The sequence below is a fragment of the Schistocerca americana genome, chromosome 2 (assembly GCF_021461395.2).
Source record: "Schistocerca americana isolate TAMUIC-IGC-003095 chromosome 2, iqSchAmer2.1, whole genome shotgun sequence".
Lineage (NCBI taxonomy): Eukaryota > Metazoa > Arthropoda > Insecta > Orthoptera > Acrididae > Schistocerca > Schistocerca americana.
This window is the reverse complement of record NC_060120.1, coordinates 293,851,281-293,872,575: the sequence shown is the minus strand read 5'-3', so window position 1 is coordinate 293,872,575 and position 21,295 is coordinate 293,851,281. Positions and strand designations below refer to the sequence as shown.

The 21,295-nt window shown below is 40.9% G+C and overlaps 1 protein-coding gene across 1 annotated transcript in view; it reads left to right on the top strand.

Moving 5' to 3' along the window:
* The first annotated feature begins 11,380 nt into the window (after positions 1 to 11,380).
* Positions 11,381 to 21,295, top strand: part of LOC124593968 (galactosylgalactosylxylosylprotein 3-beta-glucuronosyltransferase P-like) — a 182,871-nt gene continuing 172,956 nt past the window's right edge. Inside the window, exon 1 of the mRNA XM_047132317.1 lies at positions 11,381 to 11,482. Within this exon, the coding sequence (XP_046988273.1) occupies positions 11,381 to 11,482 (102 nt within the window). The remainder of the gene's footprint in view (positions 11,483 to 21,295) is intronic.

Genomic DNA, 21,295 nt, shown 5'->3' with positions numbered 1-21,295 from the left:
AATTACATAACAGAAAAATCATCGAGTTTCAGATTTTAACTTCTAGTAGCAAATGTGAATACCATGAGCTTCAATTGACGATCGACATTAGTATTATGCAAAAAGGGGGTGTAACAGATGAGACTTCTGCAGTTCTGAGGGAAGCCTTATGTGGCATCACGTGCGTTCATTACCTTGACATTGGTTAGGCAGCGTCAGGGGGCAGCGGATGGCCCAGCTCCACACACCTCGCCGTCTCGGAAGCAACTCTTTCTAACTTCTCCTTACTACAATTTACTGAAGTTTATTTAAGAAAAGGTATCTGGATGTGTTTTCAACTGACCAATCAGGGTCTCAATGTTAACCTTAAGCTTCGCCTGCATAAACTTCTGTCTATCCAATGAGAAACATTATACTTTTCGTGGTGGGGCAATGTTTTTAATGTTTGCTACGTAACAGAGACGCGAAAAAGTCTCACGCTAAAACTTGCAACTGGTGTGGCCCTTTTAGTGTTATCGTAAGATCTAAACTGTTCTTCTGGAGGGCTCTATCTTTTAACATGGGCTGGGGGGTCGTCTTGACGGTCGGCTGGCGATGTGGGTGTCCATCCCTTATCGTAGGGCCTTCTAGCTTAACACGGTTCTGCTCTCGGCTTCTGTTCTCGTTTCTCCCCTCCGAACTGCGTCTGTTTCACGGTGGGAAGGTATGACATGCAGTTAGGCGTTCTTGTGTTAGTCTGTGGTATTCTATTTGCTCACTTGTTGATCGTATTACTTTGGTTAATTTAATGTCAGGATTTATTCAGAACTATGTGACATAGTGCCGGATTTGCTATCATGTCGGGGTTTTCATGGAAGGTGTTGGATTTGCCTGACACCTTACATTCCCACACATTTCGAAGTCGAAAACGACAGTTCGCTTTGTGACGAGCAGGAGGAAGGCGTTCTTGACAATTTATCACGCTGATGATACCCTCGCGGACGATTGAGTCCTCATCTAAGGACACAGTGGGCCTGCAGTCGGTTTGAACGTAATCGCACGCCTCTGAGATGTTGTGCGACCGCAATTTTTGCTCTGAGTTACAGGGTGGTAATCGGTACGAAGCGTTCAAAACCAGACGACGAAATAGAGAGGGTCGTTTTTGCTTTTTCAGTCCTACTGCTTTGCGTCCTCCTGTTGGGCGTTTGTGAGTTTGGGGGAGATGGGGGCGAGGGGGTGCGACATTGAAATACGCTTTAATAAAACTGCTATGGGTCCCTCTAAATCCCACATTTTTCCAACATCGTCCTCAGTGCCATCTGCGCACCTTTATTGACCACATCAAATATGAAGGCGTACAGAGATAACCAGGCGCTGGTCAGCAGGCGCCAGTGTTAGGCAACCATTTTGAGAGAGCGTCGGATGATGGGACACCTCACATACCTTTGCGTTAAGTGGTGGAGCGAACTGCAACTCCTCCACGAATAGCGAAAGATCAGTGACAAGCACCTGTAAAGATAAATCTCAAGAAAGAAGAATAGGCGAGTCATCTGAATTGGTGACACCTGGGAAGAGGAGGCGCCTCGAGAAGACGGTCGCAAAACTAGCCTCTTTCACGAAAAGTGCAATTATACGTTAAATACGTGCATGTTATTCGAGGAAGGAGTGTCCGACAAGCAAAAAGCAGCGTCCTGCACTTGTCGCACCGGACCTGTTTCTGGGTAGTGAATCGCGCTTGCTAAGACTTGTGGAAAAGTTAGGAGTCCGCTGTAAATCTATTTTATTACAGATCCGTGGTGCCAGTTTCTTAGGGAGTTAGTAGAGGCAAATTTTGACATCATTGGACTTCATGAAATTGAGTGAATGCAGGGGACAGATTAAAACAAGGGTGGATAAACGATACCATCTGACATGATATGGCAGCTCCGATTGCTAGAGGAAAGAGAACAATAAATGCCGCGCATGCCGAAAAATTCAAAATATTTCATTCCTAGTTGTCAAACAAGACCTCAGACTTCCACTAAAAATTTTTTCTTTGGGCCTTGTAACGCTTCAACGTGGGGTTGGCCTTGTCGTTACGGATTTGGCGGTGTTAGTTACAGAGGGTGTCCGGATGCCTTTCCTGCCGCCACCCTGAACCCCCCTGGATGTCAGTAGTTTACCCCATATGCCTGCGTCTAGTGGAAGCCATTAAATAGTGCGAACGTCTGCAAATGCCTGTGAGTCGTGTAACTGAGGCGAAACGTGGGGACCAGCCAGGTATTCACCTAGCGGGATGTGGAAAGCCGCCTAAAGACCAAATCCAGGCTGGCTGGCATACCAGCCCTCGTCATCAATCCGCCGGGCGGATTCTATCCGAGGTCGGTGCGCCTACCCGAGTCCAGGAAGCAGCGCATTAGCGCTTTCGACCTCCTGGCGGATCAGACTTCCACGAAGATATGAACCAAAATACTTGTTTGAAGACTTTCTGCTTCGAAACATAACGAAAAACTCTGTACTTTTTATGAATAACGCTAGCAACCATTACGTCGTACAAGATAAGGTTTGTTGGCTACATCAACCTAAGACACGGTTTCACAGTAACTTAAAAAGGGCATGATTGTTAGAATTCCTGTCGCAACACAAGCCACTCAGTTGGGCTCGGGTCGAACGATGCATTGCTAGAGACAGTAGCAAAGAATAGCGTTGCCTACAGTGGAACGCCTTTAGAATTTAGCAACTGAAACAGTGACACAGGAAGTGTGCAGAAAACTGCCAATGGCCGTTGCTTCCGCGTGCAGTCGGCGACAGCGCCGCTGCTTTGGACCTTAAGAGTCACGTGACAGCTTGTCTAAACCAGACTACAGCGAATGTTTCCTTAATGAAAGAAATGTAGGCGTCGGACTTTTGTAATACGCAGTATTCGAATGCTACCACTCGAGTTTCAGGTAGCCAGTCGTGCCCTTATTACACAAAAGTACTCTTCAATAATATTACATACACTGTCGACAAGCTGACAATTGACACGACAAATCAGCCACCACAAACAGTCCGACTTGATTTTAATCGTTGGGAAAATAGTACTAAACGTCATAAATGGATAAAACCATTACTCCAGAGCGCATTTGCCTGTTAGAAGACGCCCAATGTTATCGTGGTACCACATTAGCTCACGTCGCATAGAATCTTACACAAAATGTAATAACCAGTAAACGTAGTGTATCATGCAGCTCTGACACTTTATTGAAACAATAGCTCTGATTCATGTTGTTTTTCAACTGACAGTTCGTTTAGTAAAGGTCAAACCAAAAGCGTAGCACCAATCAGCAATATTCATATGACACAAAGGTTGCTAATACACGCTGTGCCAAGTGAATTTCACTAATTATTCAATGTGCTAAGGCATTTTGTGACTCTACACGAGGGTGCAGTTCAAATGGCTCTAAGCACTATGGGACTTAACATCTGAGGTCATCAGTCCCCTAGACTTCTAACTACTTGCACCTAACTAACCTGAGGACGTCACACACATACATGGCCGAGGCAGGTTTGGAACCTGCGACCATAGCAGCGGCGTGGTTCCGGATTGGAGCTCCTAGAACCGCTCGGCCACCGCGGCCGACGAGGGAGAAGTTACGATGAACTTCTTACCCAGGCAATTTCACACAGATTCTTAACCATCTCGCAATTCTATTTCATATTCTTCTCCTGCTCCCTCACTTCTGGTTTCAGATTGACTTCAGAAAGAACTATTCAGTTAATGTGCAGTTCTCGCCAATAACTTTGTAATTTGGACTGAGATTTTTGTGCAATCGGCGCACACTGCCCTTTTCTCTGGAGCAAGATCACAACCTCTTCTCGCCGACCGCCCTCCAAAGAGTTTCTCTCGTTTCTCTGCCAGTATTATCTTTGGTCTGTGAAGGCATTTTGGCTATTGTACATTCTTCAGAGATAGCTATTGCTAGCTATGGAATTTCAGACAGGACTTTTTTTATATTACGAAATGAAAGCATATTTTCCTCGGAAAGTAGATATGTTTAAATGGTGAGCAGTGTAGCAATATGCATATGACACAAAGGGTGAGCAGTGTAGCTTCATACTGGAGTTTCAACATACTACTATTAACCTCAAAATCTAGGTTGCCGCAGCGTATTGATCTGTAAAGTGCTCAGAGGTTCGGGTGTGCTCCATGTTTAAAGCATGTTTCGTCACATAAAGCGAAAACTAGTGTCTCTTAGTTTCTGGAACACTTGTTACTCGATACGGCACCAATGTTTATTAACAAAAGTACTATTATGTGCGGTAGTAAGTTAAATTCATGTCTACGTTCAGTGTATCTTGGTGGGCGAATGCCAACTTTTTATTTCAGATGGAGAGCCAGCGACTAAAACAAAAGATACTTTAGGTGTGCCCCAGGCAAATGTGGTGGGACAGGCGCTGTACGTGTTGTACATTAAATTATTTATTTATTGCTCCTTTATTCTAATTACATTATGGCTTCAAGAACTTCTCCTACATATGACCAGGAACAATGAATAGGAAAATTATTACATAACAGTCAAAGCAATAATAATTTGCATTTTTAATAAAATAATGGGCAATAATAATAATAATAGTAATATTGAAGGAATGTAATATAATGAAGGAATTGGGATGATATAGATTAGGCATTACATAAAAGACTCAATTATAAAGCTTGCATTATTAGTAAATTAATTGGCAGTAATAGCATTAAAATATGAATGATAACATAATGAAGAATGATATTGCTTAGGTATTACATAAAAACTCATTAATAATAATTTGCGTTGTTAACAGAAAGTAATAATAATAATAATAATAATTGAGGTTTTAAGCAAGATATTTCTTAGTTTATCACTTGAAACTTTTGTTAGTATTAGGAGAATATTGTTCAAAAGTCAGGTTCCTCATACAGAAAATGATTTAGAGAACATGGCAGAATTGTGTAGTGGTACAGAGAGGACTGAGAATGTGTATTTCTGCTGTGTTTTTTCTGATAGTAGTGTAAGAACTGAAGATAAATAGGAAGGAGTGCAATGACTGAGAAAACGATACAGAAAACTTAGTGTATAATCATCTCCACACTTATTGGCACACGGCCATAATAATTGTTCACAGGCAGGAGTGATATGGTCGAGGTAGTTTGCATCACAAAAGTATGGCACAAAAGGATTCGTCGCCAGTTGAAAGCGATGTGAGTTCTCAAACTAAAATCATTGAATGATAAGATCACTATAATCAATGAGTGGACGTATTAGTGACTGTATGAGTTCCCTTTTAAGTTCAAAAGAAAGTTTCTTTTCTAGTGTATTTTTGTAGTGGGTGAAGTGATGCTGATGCCTTCTTAGAGACTGCAGCTGTTTGTTCAGTCGAGTCTAAGTGATGGTCTAGAATTTTCCCTGATTTCTTTGCAGGAGAAGAAATGGTTATTATTGTGTTTTTAGGATTAAGAGTGAAAGAGATTCTCGGAACCGAGTAGTAATAAGTATTTTGTGAGCGATGAAGACTGCTTGCGTTTCGTTTCAGATGGGTTGAGATTCAAATGTATTTTCTGTGTGCATTCTGATAAATTAAACAGGTCAGCATTTACGTACTGTAAGTTAGTGCTTGCAGCGCCATGCAATTAAATGCCGTCAGCTTCTAAATGACATTTGCAATGGTAAATAGTGATCGACACATCATTAACATATAATGAGAAAAATTTATGCCGGCCGCTGTGGCCGAGCGGTTCTAGGCCCTTCAGTCTGGAACTGCACGACAGTTACGGACTCAGGTTCAAATCCTGCCTCGGGCATGGATGTGTGTGATGTCCTTATGTTGGTTAGGTTTAAGTAGTTCTATGTTCTAGGAGACTGGTCACGTCAGATGTTAAGTCTCATAGTGCTCAGAGCCATTTGAACCATTTTTTAGGAAAATAGTGGGCACAATACTGATATTTGTGGGATCCCTGATACTTCTTTCCCCATTGTGACCTATTTGCTCCGATCACTACACATGTCGTGTAGTTATTAGTCTCGATGCAACTTAGTGGAATAAAACACCGTAATTTGGTAGCTTGATTCGTCTACATAATATTGTAAATATTCCACCCGCAGCAGTAATTCTTAGTGTAGCTGTAACCCTAGCAACGTATGGGACAACTTTATCTCACAAAAAAGTGTTGGAGTAGATCGCTCATTATATTAATGTAGAAAATAGGTGCATGCAAGGAAAAAATGGCAGAGTATTTCGTCTGAGGAAACAAATTAATTTTTTGACCCAGAACAGAAAGAAAAGAATCAGTGTTGTTTGTACAACAGTAAAGACCTAGCCATAAAATGGGCAGGTCCTCTACAAATCCTACGGTGATTAATTTTTTAACAAGTTGTCTTTTATCTGAAGAGCTATTGCACAAAAAGTTTATAGCAGCAAGAACACCGAAGCAAAACAACATGGAATTCAACAAAAAGTGAAAGTTTCCAAGTCCAGAGAAGTTTTATCTCCATCACATGGTTTTTGAGAGAATTTGACAACAGTGCATTATGTGCCCAAAAGAAGAAATGTGTCCAGTTGGTCAGTTCTCTACACCTCATTAGCGCAGTAGATGAAGAACGTTAAAAGAAGCCAGATATAGTACTCTGCTGGCCACCCAAAATGCATATGAGGTGAAATTTTCAGCATGCATTTGCGGCGACGAGAGATAGACATGATTAGTATTTTAGCGCATCAAAGGCGCCAGTAGCCCCACCTGCAAGCGCTGTATAAATGGGGAACAGGCGGCCGTCTGGACCTACCGGAATTGTTATATCGTGTGGCTGTTTCGTGTGAGCAGCTTCAGTAAGCCTCGTAGAAGACAGCGAGCTTCTTTCGAGCACGTTTCGCAGTTCGACCGAGAAATAATAGCTGCCTGCGGTTTATCCGTCAGAGAAATCGGTGGTCTTGTCGGACAGAACCAAGCAGCTGCGATGCGGATCTGCACTCGCTGGTTGCCGGAGGGAACGACGTACCGACGGGACCGATTACATCCACGTCGTTGCCCCACTACGCGCGGTGACAGGTATGTTGCGGGCGTGGCAGTGATGGATCGCTCTGCCGCATTGCGAACCGTATCACAATAAATTCGGTCTGCTGCGCAATAAGCAGTGTCCGCGTGCACCACTCGACGTCGTTTGCGGCACAGTGGACTTTCCACAAGGCGTCCGTAGCTCCGTTTGTCAACCACAGGTTTTTTCGGCGGTAATGGTGCGACGACTGGCGGACATGGACAACCGAATGGAGCGACGTTGTTTTTACCAACGAATCCCGATTCTGCCTGCACCATTGTGATGTTCGGAGTAGTGTCTGGAGACATCGTGGTGAGGGATTGTTGAACTGGCACCTATGCAATGCCATACTGCCCCTGCACCCCGTATTATTGTTTGGTGTGGTATTGGATTCCACCCCCGCAACCCCCTAGTACGCATTGCCGGTAAACTAAACAGCCAGCGTTACATCTCTGAAGTGCTGGAACCCGTTGTCCTCCCATACCTTCGGAGCCTGTCGATGGCCACATTGCAACAGGATAACGCGCGACCGCATGTGACACGCAGTGCTTCAGACTTCTTCGTCGCCCATCGGATTGCATTGCTGTCTTTGCCCCCTGTTCTTCCGATCCCTCGCCAATCGAAAATGTGTGGTCGACGTCTGCGGAACGACTGGCCCGGAATACAACACCCGCTGCTGTACCGGATCACCTTTGGCAATATGTGGAAGCAGCATGGACTGTTGTACCCGAACAACACATCCAAAGCCTCTGTGTTTCAATGCCGAGGCATGTATCAGCAACTGTAGCCAGCAGTGACGGCAACACGATACCGCTTTCATCTTCTGCACTTCATATAGGGTTGTATTTTCAGTAATGTGACCTTTGTACTACGAATTATCTCCCAAACCAATTTGTCTATGATATTTCCGGTCCTTGGAATTGCGTGCTGGATGGCCAGTGTGGCCGCCCTCCATCGATCTGCTGACGCAGACTTCTATGACATAAGATACTGATATTGTTATCTACTGTGTACACCAGACTTCTCGTTAAATCTACACGTCAGATGCAGAAGCCACAAACATCTTCACTGTAACGGTGACTAAATTTCGGGTTTTAATGCTAATAATCAATGTTAACTTTGTGCTCAGTCGATCACCCTTCATTTGTTGCTGCGTTACCGAAGACAAGATAGTTAATATCGTCTTTGGATGTTAGTAAGTATTTACAAATATACACGTCATTATGGAAATAACTTTAGTTTTTTTTAACAACATTCGATAATAATTAAATGATCATGAATGATTGCTTTTTGTATAGGGGGAAAAGGAGGGTTGATCTTACAATTACACCCAGCAATTACGGCAACTAAAATGTTCGTTATTTTTATAGGTATTGTACAAAAGACTATGGTCCATTACTGTACTTCGATAGAGTCAAACTTCGAAAGCTCTTATTTTCATAAAGCTAAGTGTCCAGTTCCGTTCTTATACTCAGTTTAACGTCCATTCCACAGATCCTGTTATCAGTTATTCCACATGTAATAGAATTTAAGACGGAGCGCTACTTTTTGTCGCGCACATAATTCCACAGATAATCTTAGTCCTTCACCTTACGGGAAAAGACAATAGTCATTTTTCTGCAATTCAACAAGAGTGCCCTGATCCATTCCGTAGCCACACGGAAATGCCCGTTATATTGTACTCCGTAGCAGCGTAGACTTATTCAGAGCGTGGAAAACAAAAGGAGAGAACTAGGGTTTACATAGTAGAACTTAGAAACAAAAGTAGCCGCGTCAAACCCTCTTTGATTTCCCTGAAGCGCTACTTTGCTGCGGGCGCTATTCTGATGAGAGATTATATATCGACAATTTTGATTAACCCTCTCTCAATGCAATTAATTATTTCCCATATTACCGATCACATCTCCCCTACATGAAAATAAATGGTTCAAATGGCTCTGAGCACTATGGGACTTAACATCTTAGGTCATCAGTCCCCTAGAACTTAGAACTACTTAAACCTAACTAACCTAAGAACATCACACACATCCATGCCCGAGACAGGATTCGAACCTGCGACCGTAGCAGTCCCGAGGTTGCGGACTGAAGCGCCCAGAACCGCACGGCCACCGCGGCCGCCACATGAAAATAATTCAGATAATATTGTTCTTAGTTAAAACATCAGTCATACCATCAGTGTATTATTGAACAATAAAATTAAAAGAGAAGGCTCTTCACGAAAAGGCACTTACATACAAATGCAAGAGAAAATCAAGAAGATAGCCCTTTTACTTACGGACAAATGTAATGGGCGCAGAACCAACAAGTACTCTCAGTTCATTTCCGCAGCAACATCCCGACTACCAGTGATATGGATCTGCTGAAAGGAGAATTTTCCTCAATCAGCTACAGCTAGAAGTGATATGTTCTCATATGGAGAAGAGAGAGAACAATCCACACTCCGAAAGAATGTTCTACAGACCAAGGCAAGTTGTTGCGTTACTAACAGACGAATACTATGGTAACCAGATCAGAAAGACGCAAGGTGATCCGTGTTCCAAAACATATTAGACAGAAAAAGTGGTCAGCAACGCACGTAATGCACAATATATAATCACAAAAACTGAATGTGACTGTAAATTGGGTTGTTTTCATGAGCAGAACTTCTGGTGTAAGCCCAGTAAAATTAAAATTTGTTGTCGAATCTCAGAAATATTATAGTGTATTACATGGTTTGAAAGTACTGAAATGAAGGTTACAATCTCATAATAAATACTTTGTTATTCATTCTGTACCACCAAACCCCTCATAATTTGATGATGTTGTGTTAATACACGGCTTTATGTTTTTGTTGCGATACAAGGATCTTACAGAACCCGCTACAACAGTTTTGTTGGTCGAGCTACTCACGCATCCGAGGATTAAATTGGGAGAAACTTTATATGCATCTCACAATGCGAAAAATCCAGTTAATGCCATGATTACAACAATTCTCGGAATAATTCAACTCATCTGCGTGTCACAAACTGTAATGCTGTGAAATGGAGAAGTCACACAGAGTCAGTCGTAGGTATGGCAGATGAACTACCCATGTGAAAAAGTTACCAGACTGTGTGCGACCCGCACCAAATAGGAATAATACTCACAGCATACAGAGAAGAGCAGTGTGAACACTCAGGGGTTTGTTTGAGTTTCGAGAGGACAACACGGAATAGTTAAAAAAGTAGAACTGGCTGACGCAGAGACAGATGTAGATCATCCAGCGAAAGCCTATTAAAAACATTTCCAGAATCGCTAATTGGTGAGCAGTCCACAGCTCCCTCTGAATCGCCACTGAGCCGTTCGTCAAGACAGAGTTGTGCTAATTTACGGCACGTCAAGTGGCATTTGAGCAATGAGTCAGCCCCGCGTTCCATATGAGACTGTTAGCGGAGGAAACCCTTGCATGTGGTACAATGCTAAGAACCTGCTGCCATGCGCTCCACGGTGGTTTTCAGAGTATGTATGTATACATATATATTTATATAGATGTAGATGTACAAAACTGCGAAGTAAATTCTCATCAGCTGTATCAACGTAAGATACAAAAGTTTTACGGGTACCTTGGTGTATTTTACGTATATCAGCTATGAAAAATGCGAGAGGATGTGGGAACTCTAGGATGTTAATTCATCATAATTCTCATACACGTGCTGGGTAGACCTTCAGTCTGCCAATACATTGACATGTGATTGTATTCTGAGTAAAGTTGGATAAATACCTTATTTTAAGTAGTTATTATTTACCAACAGCGGCAGAGCAGTATTTCTTTTCAGCGTAGTGCAAATATATAAAGAAATCCATCAGTATTTTTCACACTTCCCAGAGCGACTACAGCCACACTTCATTACCAGTGCACATCACAGAAGAGGCACGCAGCTGCCGTTTCTGCCTCTTAATGCACAGCTTGACTCGTTTCGGAGTCCAAGCATCCCCTTATGGTCGCATTTACGGAACATGTTTTCCCTTTCATCGAGCTTCAGAGGCCCATCCGTGACGTTTAATGTCTTTTGCCACAGTAATTATACATTTTACTTTAATGAAATTTTATGAATTTTTTTTATTTGTCAAGTTAGTCACAATTTTTGAAAAAAACATTACACTTTACTTATGGATTGTGATACGTTTTCTCACGTACATACCTCGCACGTCCGTGCGGTTAGAACCAATTTTTCAACAACCAGATGTCTGTCTGCGCAGCCCCTAAAAATGTTGGCGGGAAAGAGGACAATCAAATGAGAAGATGAAGGACTTGTTGGAGTAGTCTTCTGATTCTGGGAACCCACCTAGTGAACGTGAATCTTCCATTGATAATGAGGTAGATATCGCTGAAAACTCATAGCTACACAAAAATCAAAATCATGAAGAATCCCATTACGAAGATGGAGAAGAACAATGTAGTGCAAACTCTGCTGAGTGTTATTCATTCTTTTCTCATAATTGGAATGAAATATGGGCTACAGATCCTCAAGCTCGAATTTCTGGTAGGCGGAGCAAAAAGGACGTATTGAAAGAAGACTAGAGACTTAAATGTTTTTTGATTAGGAACTATTATAATGAAGAGTGTTTCTTCATGTTGTTCAGTCGTGTGCCCGTCACTGACAAAATGTGTGTGTGAACTAACAAGAAGGTCCAATTCTTTACGAGGACTGTTTCTTGGTGGTCTGATCCCGACCGGAGTTTACAAGTCACTAAAAGATGATAACAGTAACCTTTGAAGTATTGAGAAAAGCCGACCACAGTTCAGTGACATTATATCTCGCAGCTACTTCCATGTTATTCTGATGGTGTTGCGCTTTGACGATGCAGTAGCCCCACATGAACGTAGGTCAAGTGACAAATTGGAACCCATCAGAGGAGTTTTTGTGACGTGGGGAACTACCCTTGCCGGCCTGGGTGGCCGAGCGGTTCTGAGCGCTACAGTCTGAAACCGAGCGACCGCTACGGTCGCAGGTTCGAATCCTGTAAGTTCTAGGGGACTGATGACCTTAGAAGTTAAGTCCCATAGTGCTCAGAACCATTTGAACCATTTTTGAACTACCCTTAGGGATGCCTACATTCCAGGATGGTGCGTGAGGTGGATGAACGGTTGGTCACAATTCTAAGTTGCTTTCCATTTTGACAGTACATCCCATCAAAACCTGTTAGATATGGAATAAAGTTCTGGGCAATTCGTGGCAGTGCAACAAACTACTGCTGGAAGACGAAAGTGTATTTGGGGCAGGAGGAAGAAACCAGATCCGTGTAACTTGGCGAAAATATTGCGAAAACCCTGATGATTGAACTTTAAAAGTCATGATGTAATACCTTGTGTGGTAACTTTTTTACAACTATACATTTTTCTCATTATTTGTTGTCAAAATATCTGACATTAGATGGTACTATCCACAACGATAAATGTGAATTGCCTGCAAAATTTATTACACCTAAAGGACGTAAAATATACTCTTAACTATGTGGTTTTCATTCAGTTGTGTTGATAGCGTACTATTTTCCTTAAAAAAAGCAAAGTTGTTACCGAACCTAGCTCTCTTCGTGGCCAACCAATGGCGTCATCATCACAAGTAGAGAAACCTCAAGTTACAATGATATACAGTATCACAAAGGGCGTTGACACCATGGACCAAAAGACGCGATGCCACAGCGAGAAGAGATAAACAAGTTGCTGTCCATTGGTGGTTTTCTTCATCATGATCGATGTAAGTGTAATGAATGAATATACAATTTGGATGACACTGTCTACCAATAAACATGAGACATCGGACTTTCATCATCAATTTGGGAAAGGAATTAGTGGGGTAAGGGTGTCACTGGATCCAGGAAGGGAAGTGAAACGACCAGTTAAGAAAAGGAGATGATGTGCATGTTGTGTAGAGAAGAAAGACAGCAAAAGTCATACTCAATGTTACAATTGTACTAAGCACTCAGATCATTCTGCCTGTAGATATTGCGCAAATTTTCAACAATAACAAAATTCACCATTAAAGGTAACATGGTTTTGTCATTTTAAATATAAACTTATAATAAATAAAATTATTTTGTAAGTACTCACACTTAAATGTCCATCGCATCATTAAACACTGTCAATTTAAACAAGACAGGCCTGAGGGGACCCAACTGATAGGCAGCGCTATACTTATTTTCTGGCAAGCAGAGGATTAAGCTTACAAACACACAGATATGTACAGTATAAACTAGAATGGTAACATTGTCTTTTCAACGTGCAGGTGGTTCCTCCAATTTCTTGCTCTATATACAGTATAAATGGTATGTAACAAGTGTCCTTGTTTTGTTTTTTATGTGGAGGAAAGATTTAAAAATTTTGTACAAGGTATCAGGTTAATTCGACAGGAGCAGTATTAGATGACACCGATAGAGTGTGAAACACAATCCAAGTTGTTTTTGTGTGCGCTTACTGATAAGAGCATTATCCGGAAATCACGTGTTATCGACATTATTCTTGCAAGATGAGAAACTTTCGTAGTGTCTGCGGTTGGTGATCAAACCATAAAGAAGCTTTCGTATACTCACGGGGTCAGTTGTCAATATCCTGCTTCCTAATCGGCCTACTGAATTACGATGTAATTGACAGTGATCGCGTATGCATTACGAAATTTTACAATGAGCAAGGCTATCGTTACCTAAGGAAAATAATACTGGTTCGTAGGAGGAAAGTGTACAACAGAGCCTTGTGAAGGAAGAATCTAAATACTGACAACAGTTTTGAAATGGGTGTGATTGAGTGCAATCGCTCACGAACTACACAAAGTGCGGGAAGGATGGGTACCACGTAACAGTTTGATTACAAATATATATTTACGGTGTATAAAATACTGTTTAGCTAAACAAGAGACAATTAAACGATCGCCAGCCACAAGGGAAATGAATATTTACAATCCTAAGAAAGATAATGGTAAAGAAAATTAGGCAAATAATCACTAGTGTGGCAACAGAAAGTTCTCACGCTTATACACAGCACAACATTTCACGTGAAGATAAGTGAATGAGAAAGTACTGAGTCTGCAGTTACTTAATCTGAATTACTAAATTGTGAAAGCTAAGTTAAACCTCAGTGTAAAATAGTGCAAAATTTAGAAAAAGATAAGCAATTAACTTGTGATTAGTGAAAGATTGAACTGAATTTACTATAAAGCAAATGAGGGACGGAATTACAATAAAACACATACCAAGCCAAAAAAGTCACTCCCTAAGCTTAATACCGAATAATTGAAGTTTGCCACTCTTAATTTGTGTTATATCTTCCGCTATTAATTTTGCCAGTGAAGTTTTACGTTACTTTAAGTGAGTGAAGTAAATACTGAAAATTGCAAATTAGTTGAGCCTTTGTTATGCAAAACAGGAATGAACAATTACTGAGGTAGCAAAATTTAGACTGAAACTGGCCATTAGCCAACAAACAAAACAGGCAGTAAACACCTAAATTTCATATTTTTACGACACTCTGTGATTGCATGGAAAGGAAGGGACTCTGCTTGTTAGTAATGCCTGAGAACAATGACAACACAGGTGCCCTGTAACCCTCGAGCGGACGTGCTTCCATTCATTACGCGAGTGAGGGAGTGGCGCATCCTGCGCGACGTGTCGATTTTTTCAGTTTCTTACGTCTCATTTGTACTTTTATTGCTATTTACATGGATTCATGAATGACAAAAAACAGTACACATATATTTGGGTTAGCAGAAGATTATATTCCATGCTTTGCGTGTAAAACACTAAATATTACATAGAGACAGTGCAATGTTATTTCTTTGTCGTAATAATCAACTATAAAACTCGACATTATTATGAAAGTGAACAATACACACATATTTGTTTGTAGCATCTTATTCTGAGTTTAAATGTTTATAGTTTTCACATGTTTATATGATAGCCACATGCTGTTGGCAGACGAAATTTCGCCTAAAATCACATTTGATTGTAGTGTTTATGTTTTTAGCACGTCCGCAGTTTACACATCACCCACGCTTCTTTGAAGAAGACCCTCCAACTTTTGCAACTTCTGCTTATTTGTAATTTCGAAGGAAAGCTGAAATACAAATGGTAGAGATGGAATGTTAGTTCTCTGTTGCAGATGTGTTTTCATTAGGGTATATGACAAGCCTTTCAGGATTATTCTTCTTGGGATTTTAGGATGCTTAGAATTTGCATGGTTTATTCTTTGGGCATTGATACCTGCAAGGTCCATCAGCGCAAAAAAATATTACAAAAGGCCATCTTCTCGTAATTCTTGCTACAGAATAGGAGGCACACATTTGATCGACAGCACCAAATCCTCCTTTTGTGGCGTTTTAGTCCATAATGATTTCAGGCTTGCTAGTTTCTTTACTGATAGCTCCAGAATCATGTATCGTAGATAGGAGAATCACAGCTTTATTCTTTTTAGGTACGTAGGACATCAAAGTAACATTTTTCTGGTACCCAAATAATGACGAATTTTGTACTCATTGTTCCAATGCATGTGATTTTCCTGGTCAGTAAGGAGAGTGCTAGTGCGTAACTGATATACCACTTATCGATAGCCACATTCCTATTGCTTCCTTCAATGTGGCTGGTAAGTCTGCTGACCACATCTGAAGGAGAATTTTAAACAGCATATGGCCCTTGAGGTTGCTTTCCACCACAGATCACCAAGAACTGGTGTAAAAAGTTCTCGCATCACAAGGAGCAAACATATTTATTCCATATTTCTCTGGTTTATTTGGGATATACTGAATGAAGTTACAGCGTCCTCTAAATGCTTTTAACTTTTCTTCATCCACAGTTACGAATTCGCTCACGCTGTAACTGTTTTTGCAGGTTTCAATAAACTCGTCAAGAATTGTCCGTTTCTTGTCTCACTTGTATTCTTTTATCATCAAATCTGAGACACCGTAATAGGTACAGAAAACTCTTGGAGCTCATCGCAGCTCTAAGTATCTGCATAACTGATCCGTCAGTCGTCCAAAGTTCATTCACATTTGTATGGTTAGCCTTCTTCGTCCCTAAGATGTAAATAAATCCAAACAAAGCCATTATTTCATCTCTCGTCGTGTCTTTGGCATCGTTTCCTTTCACATAATTTACACGAGCCTTTTTATGTTGTATGTATATGTTAGTACATTTGACAGCCTCATCGATCATGTCAGTGCTGATTATTTTAGTGAATGCACTTATATCGCCCTTGACATCGCTGGCTATGGCTTTAGGTCCGGGAAATATATCGACAATGTTCTTATGTATTGTCTTTGTTACGACTGTACTCCAAGATTTCTTCCACTTACACGTTTTATGCCTTCCAGTATAATACTTGTCATTTGAAACAGATTTGACATCATTTTCTTTGGCATCAGAGGCACATTCTTGCTCACTTGTTGAATCGTGGTCAGTCTGTGTGATGACTTCTTCTTCTTCTTCTTCGTCCTCATCTTCACAATCATCAAACTCGAATTTCGATACCTGAAAATCTGGATCCTCACTGAGTAGCCACTTAACCTCGCCGTCATTAAGGCATCTTTTAGTCCTATAAAAGCAAAAATAATTACAAAATATCTAAAACCATTGAGTGCTATAACGTTAATGTTTTGTACAGCACACAAAACGAAAAAAGGAAAGTAGTGACTGCTGTAGGGACATCAGCAGGCGAGCGGCGCACTTTGTGCGCCAACTACACACAAGCGGAAGAAATATGAGATACACTCCACTTGTAACAATCACAGACAGAAACGATTGTTCACAGCAGAAGTAAAGACAACAATGAAGGAATACACGAGAGAAGAACACAGTGGTACCAACTGGTTATATTTCACAGTGATTTTTTAACGAGTATTAAGTTTTAACTACTGCAGGTTATTATTAAGGAAATGCCACTGGGTAATACCTGTACAATATTAGTTATATTCTGTCAGTCTTGCAATGATGTAGCTGTGCCGACGACGAAGAATGTAGCCGACGACAATGCTGAGCTACTGCTTTTGCTCCGGCTGGTTGAGAACCACGAGCCGTCTCCAGAGCCACTGATAATTAGGGGACAGTCAGTAGTTAGAATTGCAGCTTCCTCCGCCTGCCCTCTACTACGCTGCTCTCAGTACTCGTGGATTAACGAATCAGATGCGTCTACACTGGAGCGAGCATAGATGCGCACCACGCCTGTGGCAGCGCCCAACAAATACTTCGGCTCTCTTTCATCACTCAAGCTGCTCTGCATCCTCTCTGCTCGCAGTGCGACAAAGACTCTGTATATACAAAGATAAAAAAGGGCACAGCTACTGCTATTTCTTCGTTGCTATCTACACATTAAAATAAAGTGCCCTTGGCTATTACCCAGAAATTTACGCCAGCCGGTGTGGCCGAGCGGTTTTAGGCGCTTCAGTCTGGAACCGCGTAACCGCTACGGTCGCAGGTTCGAATCCTGCCTCGGGCATGGATGTGTGTGATGTCCTTACGTTGGTTAGGTTTAAGTAGTTCTAAGCTCTAGGGGACTGATGACCTCAGATTTTAAGTCCCGTAGTGCTCAGAGCCATTTGAACCAGAAATATACAATATTTACATTATAACTATAATCAATTGTATACATTCAATAATAAATACATATTAAATACAGTTTCTGTAATAACGCCTACAGATTCAGAATGAGAAGTACAGTACAAGTTATAAACAGATATTAAACGTCGAAAAATGATCGCTGGTGGAGAAGATATTTTATCTGCATTTTCGGCGTTACAAGTTCTACAATTTCATGGTGGTAGATCATGGAGTCCAGTGAAATTTCGCACGGATGTTCGTCACTGAAAAAGAGAAGTGTGCGCCTAGTTCTGCATTTTGTTCAATTTATTTATTTATTTTTTTTTTTTTTGTAAAAATCTGCGCTGCCTAAATGCCAATGACTACAACCGTTTGGTGAATCAGTAACGTCGGCCAGTGGTGACCGCTTCAGATTCTGCATTTCATGTTTCGCGTTACGGTTCACCCCTCCACATCCTGAGCCTAAAGAGGAAAGGGGGTGGGAGAAGGGTATCAACTACCATGTTTCACGGCTAACTTCCAGAGAATAAAGTAGAATGAAAACAACTTGCCTCACAAATGGCAAGGTATCGTGTAGTTTAGAATCTGCATTTGACACGGAATACTTTACAGTTTCTGGCGTGAGTGGGTGACCACGTTAACGTTACAGCCAGTGATATGGCTGCATTTCACTGGCGGACCACACCCGATGACGACAGCAAAGCTGCATCGTCCTTGAGTCCACCACGAGTAGGAGGGGGGGGGGGGGGGGGCGTGGCATCTCGAGTATGCTAAGGCACATGGGAAAGACCTTTCCGAAAAACGAAGAAAGATAAAGACAAGAAAGGGGTGTATAGTTGTTTGTAGCTATTTTCGTCACGAACGTCTACATCTACGTGATGACTTTGCTATTCACAATAAAGTGCCTGGCAGACGGTTCAATGAACCACCTTCAAGCTGTCTCTCTACCGTCCCACTCTCGAACGGCACACGGGAAAAACGAGCACTTACATTTTACTGTGCGAGCCCTAATTTATCTTCTTTTATCGTGATGATCATTTCTCCCTATGTAGGTGGGTGCCAACACAATGTTTTTACAATCGAAGGAGAAAACTGGTGATTGAAATGTCTTGAGAAGATCCTGTCGCAATGAAAAATCGCTTTTGTCTTAATGATTACTACTTGTGAAGAAGATTTACTATGATCGTGAATTTGTAATCAGAAAATATTTAAAGGAAAACTGCATGAAGAAAATTAATATTGCGTAAACCCCACGAACTCGTTTTACTTCCCGAAACTTCAAAAGCACACTTCTGTATGAGAAGTTCCCGAATCCTGTTAAACTCCTGAAAATAAAATCAATTGATAGTGGAAAACAGTAAATCAATCTGAAGCTAATTTTATAAATAATAACACAGTGTACTGTAATTTTGCTTGCCAGTAACAGTTAAACCCACATAAATTTACATCTAAACGTGAATGAATGGGATTATGACGTTAAACGGTATGTAAACAAATATCGCGAACTTTGACAGCTGTCAGATTCAAAGTTCCCTCCAATACACTAACTTGAGCCAATGGCGAATAAGCTAGTTCTTTGTAATTGGTTGGTGTAAATAAATTCAATGGCAGATGCCTCAATTTACACGTTTGGTCACATTTCGCAGTGCAACAAATAAGTTCTCCTGTCTTAATTACTGCGTATACACGTCGAAGCTCGCCCTTACAAGAGAAACATACAACGCATGCAAGTATTAATGCAAATACTCCGAAAAGCAAAACAAATTAACTATGACAATAACTACTGTTAGTGGTGGGGTCAACAAGGTGAACAGTCTTTACAATTAACTTCTTTTATTTACTGAGAGAAACATTAAGAGATAGGCTATTTCAAAAAATAAAGCAATTAAATTGGTTAAAATTTTGTTTCTCGAAAAGAGGAATGTTTTGATTCTTATCTGTTCTGGGTCGGCGTGATGTGTCAACGGCGGTAGAAACAGTTTTGAAGTTGCTGATATGAATCCTATAAGTTCATCCAGTCGTGTACTTGGCATTAAAATATCCTCTTTTCCTTACATACTGTTTCGGCTGGCGGTGGTAATAAGTGACGTAGCATCCATTTGTCGTAGGACAGAACAAAGTAACTGCTTATGCAGCACCTGAAGGTCTTATTAGTTAATCTGCAACTTCCACACACGATAGTTTGGCACAGTTCACATCGTGTTTAAAAAAACATTCCACTTGATATACTTTGCCAATTGCGGAGCTAGACAGTCCATTTAATGTTAATATTCATGGCTCATAATAACACTGTTCCCCCGAAAACAGCCACTTACGCAACAAAACGGTTCACAGTTTCAACATTAGAAGTTAGTGTTTTAGTACACATCATATATCGTAGTCAAGAAAATGAGCAATATTAAATTCACAGTTTATGTAATTCAGCTCAGTTCTAAGCCGACGACAATACTGTCTGTTCAGGAGTGCATTGTCACCGTCTCAGGCATCATTCTGCAAAAACCAACAGCATTTGCATAATACAACGTCCGTTTAGAATATCCATCATACAGTCAAATTCCAAACCGGTCAAACACAAAAACGCCCGATATTAATATCGCGTTAAACGCACACCATTGCTACACACAGAACTTGTTTCCATACCGCCATGCTTTCGCGTCATCTGCCAATGTCTGCTTCACTGTTCGACCCGACCGCTATGGATACCTCTCTCGCTCCACAGTTCTTACAACACTTATGCCTATTGCATTCTGTTTCACACAATACATTTACTTCATGTTCTACGCTACATAACCAAATGAAGAATATTCTACGTCATCAGAAATATATCTATGGAGCACAAATAGTAAAAGAAAGGAAAAAAAAAATTATCTCGTTAATAGACATGGCATCACATAGTCCAATTCACGTATCATGTCTGTGGCTCTATCTCTCCTACTTCGTGATAATACAAAACAAGCTGCCCTTCTTTGAACTTTTTCTATGTCATCCGTCAGTCTTACCTGATGCGGATCCCACACGGCACAACAATACTCCAGCATAGGACGAACAAGCGTGGTGTAAGCAGTTTCTTTAGTAGACCTGTTGCACCTTCTAAGTGTTCTGCCAATGAGTTGCAGTCTTTGGTTTGGTCTACCCACATCATTATCTACGTGATCATGCCTATTTAGGTCCTTTGAAATTGTAATACCTAAGTATTTAGTTAAATTTATAGACTACAGATTTGAGTGACTTATCGCGTCATCAAAATTTAGCGGATTTCTTTTAGTACTCATCTGAATAACCTCACACAAACCTCCATCACCATCCTGTGAGAGTGGTGCAGAACGACAGACAGTTGCTCATCTTGTATCGACAAGTCCCGCACGTGCCTACAAGGGTCCTTTCGAAGATTTTCCCACACCGAGGAGTGATGTTATAAAATTCATAAAAGACCTTGATCCATCTATAGCTGTTGTTATTAGTATTACTTTACGGTGGAGAGCTGTGCTTAAATTTCAATATGTAGTAATTTGTAATTTTTATACATGTATTGCAATACAATAAATAAATGACCATCGAAAGCAGTACCGGTATCTCCCCAAAATTAATTATCTTATGTAATCATCAGTAAACAATATGGATTGAGAGTAAATGGAAGAAAGACAAAAGCAATGAGAAGTAGCAGAAATAAGAACAGCGAGAAACTTAACATCAGGATTGATGGGCACGAAGTAGATCAAGTAAAGGAATTCTGCTACCTAGGCAGTAAAATAACCAATGATAGATGGGGAAAAGAG